This window comes from Lepidochelys kempii, chromosome 3 (assembly GCF_965140265.1).
Source record: "Lepidochelys kempii isolate rLepKem1 chromosome 3, rLepKem1.hap2, whole genome shotgun sequence".
Classification (NCBI taxonomy): domain Eukaryota; kingdom Metazoa; phylum Chordata; order Testudines; family Cheloniidae; genus Lepidochelys; species Lepidochelys kempii.
Window position 1 is genome coordinate 145791930 of NC_133258.1, and position 14417 is coordinate 145806346.

General features: G+C 39.3%; 1 protein-coding gene across 6 annotated transcripts in view; it reads right to left on the reverse strand.

Moving 5' to 3' along the window:
- RMDN2 (regulator of microtubule dynamics 2) overlaps window positions 1-9776 on the reverse strand; it is a 73983-nt gene extending 64207 nt beyond the window's left edge. For 3 of the 6 annotated variants that reach the window (XR_012158181.1, XM_073338400.1, XM_073338404.1), the window contains exons 1-3: window positions 9360-9776; window positions 7408-7860; window positions 718-913 (exon numbers count right to left, since the gene is read on the reverse strand). Coding sequence is in view for 4 of the 6 variants with exons in the window: in XM_073338400.1 (XP_073194501.1) it covers window positions 718-913; window positions 7408-7850 (639 nt within the window). In the remaining 2 variants the exon portion in view is untranslated. Of the gene's footprint in view, window positions 1-717; window positions 914-7407; window positions 7861-8658; window positions 8729-9359 lie in introns of those variants that run through there. The other 3 variants (XR_012158182.1, XM_073338402.1, XM_073338401.1) reach the window with 3 other exon arrangements.
- Between the last annotated feature and the right edge of the window lie 4641 nt (window positions 9777-14417).

The window sequence follows — 14417 nt, forward strand, 5'->3', positions numbered from 1 at the left end:
GAACCTTGTTACCCCAAAAGGGGTTCATTCATTCATACGGACTGTGAGACGTGGCTGGAGAGCTCAGCCACAGAAGACCCACCAAGAGCGGTTGACAACCTACAGACAGGTGCAAGAAAGGCCCACAATACCACATCCAGCCACTAGAAGGCACTCGAGGTGAGTGTGCCATCATACCCTCCTATAGGACACTTAAAAAAACTACACACTAATGATCACTCTATTTGATTTTATGGGGCAGATCCTCAGGTGATGTAAACTGTCATAGCTCCATTGGCTTCAGTGGATCTCTCCTCTATTGGTTTTTAGTGTAATTTCGATAAACACTTGTTAAATTTCTTTAGACCCCTATTGGTTTCTTCACTATTTAATTCCATAGGACTTTTCCATATAGACAAATTTAAGAGCTGGAAAAAACTATGGTCTAAAAAAGTCCATGCCATGTCTGTTTCTTAAGAAGCTGTAACAAACTGGAACTTGATATATTTTAACTTTAGTGCAAAACAAAACAATTAAACCTTTACAGCTACCCTAATAAAAATACTGATGTGATGATACTTTGAAAGAATTTTTGTTTTTAATGTCAATTGTTGTACAAAACCTTCTATTCTTCTGTACTATAGTTCTAATATTTCAAAGAGTTAAGAAGGATGACATATACAGTAGTGAACCTAGAGCCAGGACCATGAAAATAATTGTACATTTATCCCTTAGTACCTTTTCCTCTTTCTCAAGTAACAGTCTGAAGCTCTCCTTTTTATCATCATCTGAACCACAACGCAAACTGTCCACCTGCTGCAGAAGATTAAATAATTCTGTTTCCTTTTCTGGTCTCGCAGATTCTGCAGGTAAACTAATCCATCGCCTTTCTTCTTCGGATTCTCCTTCAGTATCAGTGTGAGCTGTAATATAGCTAAAATTATAGAAACAATAATTATATATTCTAAAAATATTGACAAAACATTCTATAACAATTTGTGCCAGTTCCCCAACTTTAAAAAAGTTAGCTCAGTTCCTGATAATTTCACATTCATTTTACAGTATCCCTACTCTGAACTGGAGAATAGATTCATTATCACTAGCATATTAGGCAAATAATCTTGATGCACTCTGCCAAAGTCTGCAAAACGTGATTGTCAGAGGCATTGCCTAGTGGTTAGAGCACAGGAATACAGAGAGTTCTTATTCTGTTTCTGACACTGTCTCAGTAGTTGTTACATGATCCCGTTACCAGATATGGGCTGGCTACAGAGCTTGCTTCTGAGCAAGATACATAGCAGGTGTGTTCATCATAAGATCCTTTAAGGCACTGCCAGGTGTGGCTGAGGTTAGCTTAAGTATGGTATTTTATGCACAGAGACATCTAGTGCCTGAACCGTACAATACAGTTTAACATTCCATTACAGTAGCCTTGAAAAACTCACTTGACCTCTGTGCCTCATTTTCCCCATCTGTGAAATGCAGGTGTAAATACGAGCCAACTGCATAAGAATGCTGCAAAAATCAATGACACAGCATTTTTAAAATGCTTTAACGATGTCAAATGCTATTTACATGTTAAGCATGATCAATTACATCAATATATTTTGTACATTCAGAAGATTAATATCCCACACTGGAAAAACTAAAGTAGTTCACTAACTTCACTGACTGAGTTATGGGAAAATACAACTAAGGAAAGAATCCTATTTTATAAATTGCCACGCAGAGATAAATAAGTGGCCTTATTTTCCAAAGAGCTGACCAGCCAACAATTTCCACTAACTCCAAAAGACATTTGAAGTTCTGGCCATCTATTTAGGTGCACATACCCAAAAGAAAAAAAAAAAAAGTAAGTAACTGTTGACATCCATTTTTTGAAAATCATGTTCTTATGGAACAATCTCTTTGCAGTACTCTTTAGAAATTATTTTCTACCAAGCACAAAGCACTCAAAGTTATCATGACCAGAATAAAATACAAATTTCATATTTTTAATATTTATTTCACACCTTAAGCAATAAATAATTCCCTCAAATTTGCTCAGAACAACCAAAACACACAAATGATTTTATAGAAATATGATCACTATAGTGTGTTGGAAATATAGAGCTACATGATTTTTGATAGGCTTATTTAAATAATCCTGTCTTCAATAAATCATTCTAAGAAAACTACCAGAATTAAAATGACACTGTGCATTTACGTCTTGCTTGGATAAGTTAAAGTACGTATGCAGCTGCTTACTGAATAACAGAATTGCCAGATTTAGCACAGTAGTTTCTAAACCTAAATTACCCCACTGGTAAGGGAAAGAAGAGGAACACAAGCTTCTTAGTGAAAAATTGAAAAGCGAAGTATGATGGACCAAAGAAGTGAAATATTCAGAACAGATTTTTATATATTTAGTTTATTTATTTAGAGCTGAATCCTCACACCACTGAAGTCCAATGGCAAAAGTTCCCTTGACTTCATTAGAGTCAGGATTTGAAAGTTGTTAAATATTTACTGTAGTCTGCTAAAACATATTTAAAAGTGCAATATGTTGCTATTTCATTATTATTTTGAACTGGTTGTAAAGCTATTGCATATGTAAGTGTTGTGTATATAATGACTATATAAACCACCAAAAAAGCAGTACATTTTTAAATGCTTCTTTGGCTGTAATGCATGCTTCAGTGCTGAACTCCTTCTCTCAAATCAGTTGGAAATCTTACTCAGGTCAAAAGGGCTGTTTTGTTTAACTACGAATTGAAAAAGCTTGGTTAGATAGTGTAAAGTAGCAATGATTAAATAGTCATTGTAAATGGAACTACATGTTCCGGTACGACACTAACTGTAAAAGTGTAGAGTTAAAAGCTTTTCCGAACCACGTCAAACACTCTTTAAGGTTTAAAGTGTTTGATTTTGCTCATGGGAATCAAGGTCTCAGTGTTATCAATGATCATTAACGATAACTAGCAGAAATAACATCTCCTCCCCCATTTGTTTCTTTTTCCCCCTGTAAAAACATTGTCTGTCCAAGGCTGAAAAACAGACTAATATGATTACTGCAAGATGTTCCCATATAAGCAAAAAATGCCAAGGTCAAGTTTATGCTGAGAAGCACTCAAAAGCAAGCTCATCAGAGAACTCCAAAGGGTCTCATGTCAACCTGACAATACCAAGCATCAGCTCCAGACAGCCAGATCATAAAATACTATTTTTCAGCAACTTCACTTGGAAAATCTGTAAGCAGGTCACAGCTGAGCAATATTTTGTTTTGGAAATTATAACAAGTGAATAAGCTTCATCAATAACAAAACATAAAAATATCAGGGAAGTAATAATGTTCTATGGCCAGATCATATCCCCATCAATCCACATAATGTGCCTTTCCTCACTTCCCAGAACAAGAGAGAAGAACTCCTTTTCCAGTCCACAGCCTGTGCGGGGGACGAGGGAGGAGATAAGGTGAGTTGGAACAGGAATGGGCAGGTGGTTGCACATCATCCCCCTCTGATCCCATGGAAGTGCATTTAAAAAAAAAACCTCTCCTAGTCTGTATTAATATTCATATGTAGCACTTCCTCACCCCCATGCTTGTGAATCCTCACAGAAACATGTGGAGGAGACAATCTGTTCCCTTGATAAAGATAAATGACATTGTTCATTTTGATATTGTTTTCTCTTTTTTTTTTTTTTTAAGTATCTCAAATCATTTCTGACAAAGGAAAAATGCTCGGTATATTATTAAATGAAACATGCTGAAACAATTTTACATTATTAAGGCAAAACCACTGGTTTCTGAGAGCTATAATGTATTATACTACAACTCCATTCTTCCTGAAAAGAGTCACAAGACACTCAATTAGTCCACCAGGGAACTGGGCACCAAAAAAAACTAGCAGTGATGGATGCTGATAGCCCAGATGTAGTACAGCAATTTTTAAAATCTTCTCCTATCTTGACCTTTTCACCCTTTTTCAGATAAGTTGAAAACTACTTGTCCCCACAGCAAAACATCCAAAGAGAGTACAATCTATGGCTCTGATCCTGCAAATAGTAACACATGCATAACTTCACACTTTAGTAGCCCTACTGACACAGAGCAATGAGAATACTCAAGTACATAATTTAAGCATCTGCTTAACTGTTTGCAGGATCAGGGAACAAATACATTTTGAGTGTCTTTGACCTATGGATTTACTCACTATTCTCTCCCCTACACCTTTATAACATATTTTAAATATTTTCAGTATGAAAGCATTACATACTAAGAAGGGAACACAGATATTAAGACAACTAATCAACAAAGGTATCTTCTGATTTAAAGCAAGGATTATATGCAGTTTATCAGTTGGAATCAGAGGCTGTTTTACCTCAAAGTAGAGAATTCTTCCAATTGTTAAATGACAAAGTAAGACAATATTAAAAATTACTGATGTGAAAAATGCTAAAGGGAGCCCAATGACTGGTTTCACCGGAACAAGCTAGCAGCCTTTTATATCACCCTGGTTCTAAAAGTTATGCGTAAAGATTGGAAAACACCCTGCACATTTTAATCAGGACTAATTTTAATCACATCAGTACTTCCACTGAAGTCAATGGGATTACATATGTATGTGCTTAAGTACCTTAATGAATTCGAGCCCTAAAGAACTTGCAATCTAAGGCCAACCTTGCAAGCACTGACCCATGTGTGTAATCTAATTTCTCATGTACATAATGTTAGGCTCATACGTAAGTGTTTGCAGGATCAGAACCTAAACTTAGAAATGATCCAGTGAGTGAGAGTAACAAAAAGGTGGAGAGCACTATTATGAGCAAGCTTAGATTTCAGAGCAATATGTTTCAGACTCAGGTTAGGCATGTGCACAGCTTCACAATTCAAGTAAAAGGTAGTGTTTAGGGGGTTTTTTTATTATAATTGTGATTCTTATTGGTAACAAAGAAAAAGTGAATCTTAAGGAACAATTTCAATGACAAGAGGGGCAGCTTTGCACTTTGGTGTTTTGTTATATTGTGTATATGCTTTGAAATTTAAGTAAAGTTATTAAGCATTTGTAAAGGAAAGACTACTGCAAAGAACTATGATGGTAAGGTGTAGAGTATCCACTCAGGCTCAAAATAAAATATATTTCAGTAGAAAAGTGTTGTTCTTTCACCTTTACAGGTTACCTTAGTATGAAAAAAATTGCTACTGATTATTTCAGCCTCAGGTAAGTCTGTATGTTATTAAAACATTTTCCTATGACAATCAAACTAATAATCCAAGAATATCATAGTTTATTATTACATTAATCTGATCTGATTTAAAAGACACCCTACATATAACTTCAAATACATCTGGGGAATATCTTACTGCTGAAGTCTAACAACAACTTATACAAAATGATTATTGTTGGTCAAATATATTTGATTAGTTAGATTTACTAATTTTCAGTTTTCAGAGTAGCAGCCGTGTTAGTCTGTATTCGTAAAAAGAAAAGGAGTACCTGTGGCACCTTAGAGACTAACACATTTATTAGAGCATAAGCTTTCGTGAGCTACAGCTCACTTCATCGGATGCATTCAGTATTCATGTTAGATGCAGTCTACTCTACACATATGTAACATTCAGACACAACAGGTTACCATAATATGCAACACCTGTTTATAGAACCATTCAATAACTACCTTTAAAGCTACTAGAAGTCAGAAATAAAAGAAAAGGCATAAAACCGAAAAAGAGCCGTTCTGTATTTCTCTGATGGTATCACACCTTTAGTATGTCAAAGGAGAGAGACAGAGGCTCTCTCTGGGGAATTTACCTACTAAAACACAATTAAACCAAAAGCATGATCCCAGAACTTTTGCCTTCATCACATTAAAGACCGATCATAGAAGCTGGCTATCTATAATGACTTAGACCAGGGGCTGGCAACCTTTCAGAAGTGGTGCGCTGAGTCTTCATTTATTCACTCTAATTTAAGGTTTTGCATGCCAGTAATACATTTTAACATTTTTAGAAGGTCTCTTTCTATAAGTCTATAATATATAACTAAACAATAAAGTAAATAATGTTTTTAAAATGTTTAAGAAGCTTCATTTAAAATTAAATTAAAATGCAGAGCCCCCAGACTGGTGGCCAGAACCTGGGCAGTGTGAGTGCCACTGAAAATCAGCTCACGTGCCGTCTTTGGCACGCGTGCCATAGGTTGCATACCCCTATCTTAGACTGTTACTAAATGCAGGCCTTTACAATTCTACAGTATGTTTAGAGTTGAGTGCAGTCATTCCATGAGGATATTTGCATGGACATAAAGAGAGCTCTCTTCAGAACAGTCTTTAAGTGGTGTAGCAGATTTGTCAATATATGCACTGAAGAGTTGAGAACACACAGTTGGGGCAAACTGCTCATATTTCTTTCCTTCCCTTAAAAGGGAAAATTAATTATAAAAGTAACCCATTAATAAAATTCCACATAACCCACCATGACAACTGGCATTTATTAGCAGCCCGAGAAAAAAGGCCAAGGACTGAATGGTACGGAGACCTCTTGACCCGAAAAGTGGGCCCTCCAGGTCAGGATTTAGATGCATTATCAGGGCAATATTGTGAAATCTGTATTGCCACTGCCCATGTTGTACCTGTTTAAATTTACAGAAAGTGAGAACCGAAACTGAAGCTTAGATTCTGTGTCTCCAGGCCAGCAAATGATGACAGCACTAAGAAAACAGTATACTCACTTCTCAGGCAATAGGGAGCATTGAACACAATTAGTAATGAGTATAACGCACTTTGAAGAGAAAGCACTAAATAACTGTTAGACACAACCGGGACCCTTAAAAAATGATCCAGGAGTTTCTTTTTAAACATCTCATCTGAAGTTGTGGCGATATGGGATGCCTCCATGAGAAGGTCAGGAGCAGAGCTATGCAGGAGCCAGAAATTATGTTATGCAGGAAATTTCAAGATTTCAAAATCTGTTTTCATTCTGAATAGGAACAAACCCAAAAAACTTAAAATTTCAGGCAAAATAAGTATTTTAGAAAAAATTATTTCAAATCAAACTGTTAAATTTTGATAAAATTGAAACAGTTTGTTCTGATGTTGACCTCTAAAATTTTATATTATAATAGAAAATCTAAATTTCAATATTAAAAGTCACGTTGAAACAAAATATTGAACCACCCCATCCCATTTGTTCCAAAATGCTTTATTTTTATTTGTTTTTTCAATCAAAATTGAGACATTCCTAGAAGACCTGTGCAAATCAGCCACAGCAGCGTACAGGATCTGGCCCTACTGATTTGGAAAGCTTTATCAGATGCTGAGATATAGAATAATAAGTACATGTGAAACATAAATAAATTGGACTGCTGTTTACAGAACATAATTCCACATATATGAAATGTTTGCATGCCAATTTTAAAGTGTACTGTGCATGAAATATTTTAGACTCACCCGCCTTCACTATCTGCCTCCTCAGAACTGGTAGTTTCAGTTGCTCCATAAGCTGTCTCAGCTCTTCTTTTTCTGGTGGCTCTGTGTGAAGGGCTAATCCGACGAACATCAGCCTTCCCTTGAAGCTCATCTCGAACAAGCTCTTCCAGCTTTGGAACAGCTTCTTTAAGAAACTTCACCTCTCTCTTCAGTTCTTCCACATTCAATAGTAAGCCATTCAATTTTTCCAGTATCTGAAGCTGTCTTCTTTGTAAAGCCATCACTGTTCCTTGCTCGTTATGCATTTCATTTTGCAAATCTACATAATGAAATCTGTTGCGTAAATCTAGTAATGCAGTTGCCCCAGGTTTTCGGATCTTGTGATACCAAACCAGTACCAAGCTTATTCCTGCAGCCCCTGCCATTATGCCCAAAATCAGCCCTTTGTTTTCAGAGTGAGACATTTCTGTTTATCTGAAAATGAAGGAAGGGGGAGAGAATGAAATCTACTTTTTCACTCTGTCAGAATACTCTTACCTTTAAATATATAAATCTAAATCTATACCAGCCAGCAGATACGGTATATATTTATATATCATACATTTATTAGCCTCAGTAGTAATAAAATACTACATACATGCAATGAGGGCGACAATGTTGCAATGACGACCTTAACTTATGTACTTCCCAGTTTTTTTGTGTTCAAGGACCTCCGTTCTGCAAACACACTTACGTGTGTACAGGACTGGGGCCTTCATTTGTAACTTTAATATTGTAGTTAATGTTCTTGGGCGTTTCTATTTTAAAAGAAGAAACCTGTGTAGTTTGGTTTTATAAAATTCTGTGGTTTTTAAACTACAAAATTTTCTAACAACACTTAACATTTACTTTGGGATTTATATTTTCACAGCACTTTACAAATTTAAGCCCTGATTTTACAGACTTTTTTTGTGTAACTTCAGATATGATCCTGCCTGCATGCGCTTAAAAATTATGTACATGCATAGAGGTTTGCAAGATCAGGGTCAGATTCTGCATGTGGATCTGCCCTCCTGCAATGCCCCCAAAGAAACCATGAAAGTCAAAGGGGGCTGCCTTAGTTTGCACATACACAAAATACCTAGCTATGGCTCTATGGAGTGGCACAGCCTGTTCTACAGCAGGCACTGACATAGTTTAATAAAATGTCTATTGTGCGTGCATGGAGCCTTTTAAAAAATGGCTTGTATCTTCATAATTTTTAAATTGTTTTCAAAGACACTCAAGGATTACCTTGGCGTTTGAAAGTTGGCTTAGAGATTTCCATGCACAAAAGTAGTCGTAACAATTTTTTAAGAGGTAGAAGCACTATCTTCCCCTCACCCCCTTGATCAAAAAAGAGCCAAAAGGGACAGATGGTCTTCAGACTTCACAAAAGTCTTCCCCTGCCAGCTGACCCCCAAGCAGGGCACGTTCAGCCCAAAGGGGGGATATTTTATTAAAGCACAAGTGAGTGAAAAGAGGGACGGGTTAGAGGAGCAGAGGAAGATACACCTGCCCCGGCACTGGAGCGTTCACTGCGGCTCTCTCTCGCACCCCAGCCAGGACATGTTAACTGGGGAGCAGAGAGCACAGTCCAAGGCCATCCCGGTCGGCGGCGTCAGGGACCCGGGGCCCGTGACTGACCCCTCAGGCCCCTTCTCCCCGGGGGACAGGAGCTGGACCCTGCCTGCGGGGTCAGGTGCCTCTGCCGAGCTGGCGCCTTCTCAGCAGGCGGCGCGGGGCGACTCGCCCGGCCGGGTTTCTGAGCTCAGGGCGCGGCGGGGAGGGCAGCTCCACAGCCCATACCCCGGGCGGCCGGGCTGCACCCCTCTGCGGCGTGCGGAGCCCCAGGCGCCGCCTCCTGCCTGGTGGGAGGCTGGGTGCTGGCGGGCGGCCTGCAGCCGGAGGGCGGTAGCGGGACCCCGGGGGCCCATTCAGCCCCGGTTACGTACCGGGCAGCGGGGCTCCGGCTCGGAGAGGAGACGCGGCTCCGCCTGGGAGGACGGAGGGGGCGGGCGCAGCGCAGGGGGCCGCCCAGGGGCTGCCGAGACCCGGATACAGGTGGGCCGAGCGAGCGGGGCCGCTCCGGGGCTGGAGACTCCGAGGACTGCGGCCCGCTCGGAGCCCGTCCGCCGTGGGGCGGCTCCTGCTTGGCGGCGGGAGCCTGACGGCTGCAAGCCAGCAGTGCGGAGCCAGCTTCCCCGGCGGCGGGGACAAGGGCCCGGGGTGAAATCCCGGCCCCGCGGAAGCCTCCTGCAACCCCCCGTGACTTCAGGGGGCTTCCCCCGGGTGCGCCCATCCCAGCGGGGCTCCTGGGGCAGCCGGGCTGGGTCGGTGACCCAGGGCGGCGACGCTAACGCTGCCCTGGGCAGCCCCCTGGCGGAGCAGTGCCAGGCGGGTAACGCCCTTCGGAGCAGCGCTGTTTTACAGGTGGCTGGAGAGAAAAGAAGCCAAAGCGGGGCAGGGATTTCTGCAGCAAGGTCCTGCCATCACCTGGGATATATTTTTGATTATTCGTGTTCCCGTAGTGCCTAGGGGAGCCGCAGGTGTGGAGCAAGATTACATTGTGCTAGGGGCTGTGTGAGCAGAACATAAAGCAGGTCCCTGCCCCAGGGAGCTTACAATCTGAGTATAAGACAGGAGACAGACAGATTTGGACAGATTGATGGGGAGGACAAAAGACAATGAAACAGTATTAGTCAGAATGACAGGCAGTGGTCTAGTTGTGCCAGAAGCTTAGTCACTGTAAAGTTTTTGTAGGCATCACAATAAAGGAGGGTTTTGAAGAAAGATAATGAGATAGTTTTGCAGATGTTTACAGGCAGCACCTCCCAGGCATGAGAAGTGGCATGAGAGAAAGCACAAGGTGCTTGAAAGTTTAACATGTGGGCAATGAAGGCAGTGGTGGAAAATGACAGATGATAGGTGTGGTGGGGATAGGTCATGAAGGGCCTTGAAAGTGAAGACAAGTAGCTTATGGTGCAACAGAGAAAGGGGTGCCATATCTCACACAGGCTTTTACATTGCACCCTCATATAAGAGCTCTGTAAGGCCCAAATCATGTAAAACACTCACACTTTGATTTCAACAGGATGATTCACAGAGGTAAAGTTAAGCATGTGAGAAAGTGTTTGCAGGATCAGGGTCTTAGACTTCAATGCCTTGATCTCTGTGCCCACACAGTGGCCCACTGAGGTTTCACATGGGTGCAGACCCTAATGGAGCACGATGTAAGACTGAAGCCAAGTCCTTTACAGTTTGGTCTGAGATTGATACATTTGACACACTTATTACAAGGAATGGCTTTATCAGGGTACTTTTATGGCTCCCAGCACACCCTTATCTGAGCACTTCTAATACATTAATAAATTTATTTTATTTTAAAGACACTCAGACACTTCTAATACATTAATAAATTTATTTTATTTTAAAAGGAGACTAAGGGGGGAGATGATAGAGGTATATAAAATCATGAGTGGTGTGGAGAAAGTGAATAAGGAAAAGTTATTTACTTGTTCCCATAATATAAGAACTAGGGGCCACCAAATGAAATTAATGGGCAGCAGGTTTAAAACAAATAAAAGGAAGTTCTTCTTCACACAGCGCACAGTCAACTTGTGGAACTTCTTGCCTGAGGAGGTTGTGAAGGCTAGAACTATAACAGGGTTTAAAAGAGAACTGGATAAATTCATGGAGGTGAAGTTCATTAATGGCTATTTGCCAGGATGGGTAAGGAATGGTGTCCCTAGCCTGTGTGTGTCAGAGGGTGGAGATGGATGGCAGGAGAGAGATCACTAGATCATTACCTGTTAGGTTCACTCCCTCTGGGGCTGCATTGGCCACTGTCGGGAGACAGTATATTGGGCTGGATGGACCTTTGGTCTGACCCAGTATGGCCATTCTTATGTTCTTATCCTCAGTACACCTCTGATACAAAGAATTATTATTATTATTCTCATTTTACAAGTGGGAACTGAGATACTTAAACTCTATTGAGATTATCTGATTTTCAAAATTTCTGAACACTAACAATTCCAGTTGATGGGAGCTGTCCGTACTCAGTCAAATCTTAACGTAGTCTCAGAGGTCTGAGCACCCGCAACTTGCACCAACAGTAGTAGGAATTGTGAGTGCTCAGCAGTTTAGAAAATCAGTTTAAAAAATCTTACGTAACTTGGAAACTTCATGAAAATATTAGCTATATTATTTCCAAAGGATTGGATTTTAGTATAGTGAGAGTTATAATTTTAAGTTACATAATACAGCTTCTATTTTTAGACAATAGGATGGTGCCAGTCTTCTAGCTAATTGTGTTTCAGGTGTTGATGTTCAGGAACAAGTGTAGCAAAAACCTTGCTTGCAAACCTTTATTTATATTTTAATTTTTAAGTACTATGCCAAATATATTCATGCAAGCTAAATAAAGCTAGAAAGGATTACCAAAGGTGAATTTACTAGCACATGACAGATGCAACACAAAGTTGAAATAAAAGATTACAGATGCAGCAACCAGTTAATTTTTTGTTTCAGTGGGCTAAGATTTTCAAAAGTAGGTGCCTAAAATGAGGCATCTAGATAAGTGGTCTGATTTTCAAAAGTACTTCCAAGAATTTTAATGGGGGTGATTGTCCAGTGCTTCTGTTAACTTCAGTGGGAACTGTTCTTCCTGTTGAAGAGGAAAAGGTATTTTACGATTTTGCTCATAAAGAATTGAACTGTGAGGCTGCGTGGTGCCCTGCCCAACCCTCTACCCGTTATCTCATGATGAGCTACCCACCGCGAGGCAGTCAGGCATTAGAAGTGGCTGCCATAGAATATGTATTTATTTTTCTCCATGACCCACAAAGTGCATTGGGGCAGTACCTGGAACTGACTGGAAAACAACAATTCTATTTTGCAAAAATTTGCAAGGTTTTGAAGTTCATTTACATTCCAATGCAGAAGGAAAATGAGGCCTCTTGAAATCTGTTGTCAAAAAAACCAAGGGAGAAAGAGACCCCAGAATACCAGTAGTTGGGACAGTTTTCTCGGATGTGGGAGTCCCCAGCTTAAGTCCCTGAACTGAATCAGCCAGCGCAGGGACTTGGTCCTCAGATTCCTACTCACCCGGTTATAGAGTCAGTCTTTGTTTCTGGCTCAATGAATATTTATACCAAGTGGAACAGCTCCAACAGGAGAGACTGGCAGTGTCTGAATCCAGCATTCTAGCATTTTAGTTGGATTGAATTAAGCAAGAAGCCAGAAGTCACCTTGGAGCTCATAGTTGAGCTCATAGTTTTCATGTCATGGCTACTTGGAGCTTCACAGCAACAATGGGGCTAACCCTCAGATCTAGAGCAGGATGGGAATTTCTTCCTGAAAGGTGCTTTCATTGGAAAATGCTGATTTGTTCAAACCGAAACTGTTCATGGCAGGGTGGATTTGATTTAAATCATTATTTAAATCACTAGTTAGGAATACTCGATTTAATCATGGTTTTCTACATAAAAGTGCATTCTTGCTGGTTGTTATAAACTTAATACATATTCTTCACAACTCAGAAATAGATGTAGGTTTCATTTTTAGAAGGTACACACTATACATTTTTAAACAGTGATTTATTTTGAAAACTTTTCAGATTAGTTTTACAGCTATATCAGAAAATGAATGATTGTTTGGTTATTTCATTTACCAAAGATAATTGAAGCAGATATTTATGAAGTCATTGGGAGGTGAACTATCTCCAATTCAACAGGTTAATCATTAATATTTGGAGGATTTTCTTGCCATGCTGTATTAGGAGGAGAACATCACCAGACAGACATTTAAATTGTTTTATTTAACTAAAACCACGTTAAGTATTCTGGATTTTTTTCTTCAGCAGCAAACATATAATATTTTAACAAAAGAAGCATATGTCCCTCGCTTCTCACATTTATCTTGAGATTTCTTGTCCTTGTCCAGATCTATTCCGCGCCCAACAATCTTCTATTCACTGAACTTTTTGAAACTTTGCACTTTTATAGAGAGGTAAGGGATTGACTGTGTGTACACAAATTTGCAGAGAGATAATAGTGTTGAGGTCTGTTATTTCTCACCTCTATATATTATTTATTTATTTAAAACATTTTTGCTGTTAACAAGCATGTTACCTCTGGAGACACAAATCCACAGTCTAAGAACTGCAAAACTAAGCATCTCTGATGGTATCTTCTAGACTGAGCACTGAGTCCCATTGGGTAGATAGAAAGATTCTATATAAGACCTAAATAATCTATACAAAAGCCCCTGGAACCCCATAAGATTGGGTCCCTAATCCATGAATGATTGGAACTCATTTAGAAAACTTTTTCTTAAATGTTACATGAATATATTGTCTCATACTATAGAATTAGAATTTATAATCCTTATTCCACGATGAGATATCTTTGAGCTATAATGTATCTTAATTAAAACTATCTTTAGATAGGTTTTTTTTCCTCAAAAAGCATGTTGTCAAAAAAATCCTATTTAAATTTTAAAAATCAGATTTTTTTTTAAATCATTGATTTTTATCCACTCTGGTTCATGGAAAAAGAATGGTTGTGACAAATTTCCCGCTAAACAAAAAATTGAAAAAATATTTTCAAAATTATCGAAAGACCTCCCCATCACTTTTAACGTTTTCTAAACAAAGAAGTTCTAATTTTTGGAGGTGATACAACTTTGTTTTGAAATTTAAGTTAATTTATAATAAAACAAATTTAAAAATTCTTTACATTCACTTTCCTGTTTTATAATGAAGCCCATCATAGAGGTGTCTAATCTCCAGAATCCTTCACTTCTCTGGCTGCCCTGAAATCCATTCCAGACATAATTAAGGGATCTTCAGAAGGCTGATGAATTCCTTACCATAGGATTAACCTTTATAGTAGGTTCTTCTTATACAAAGTAACTCTTGGAAAGGTCTGATCAGGTTATGATCTAATAAGGCTATCCTTAATGCCAATAGGACCTGCGCCAACATTCATTATGAGTCTTTCTGTCAACTT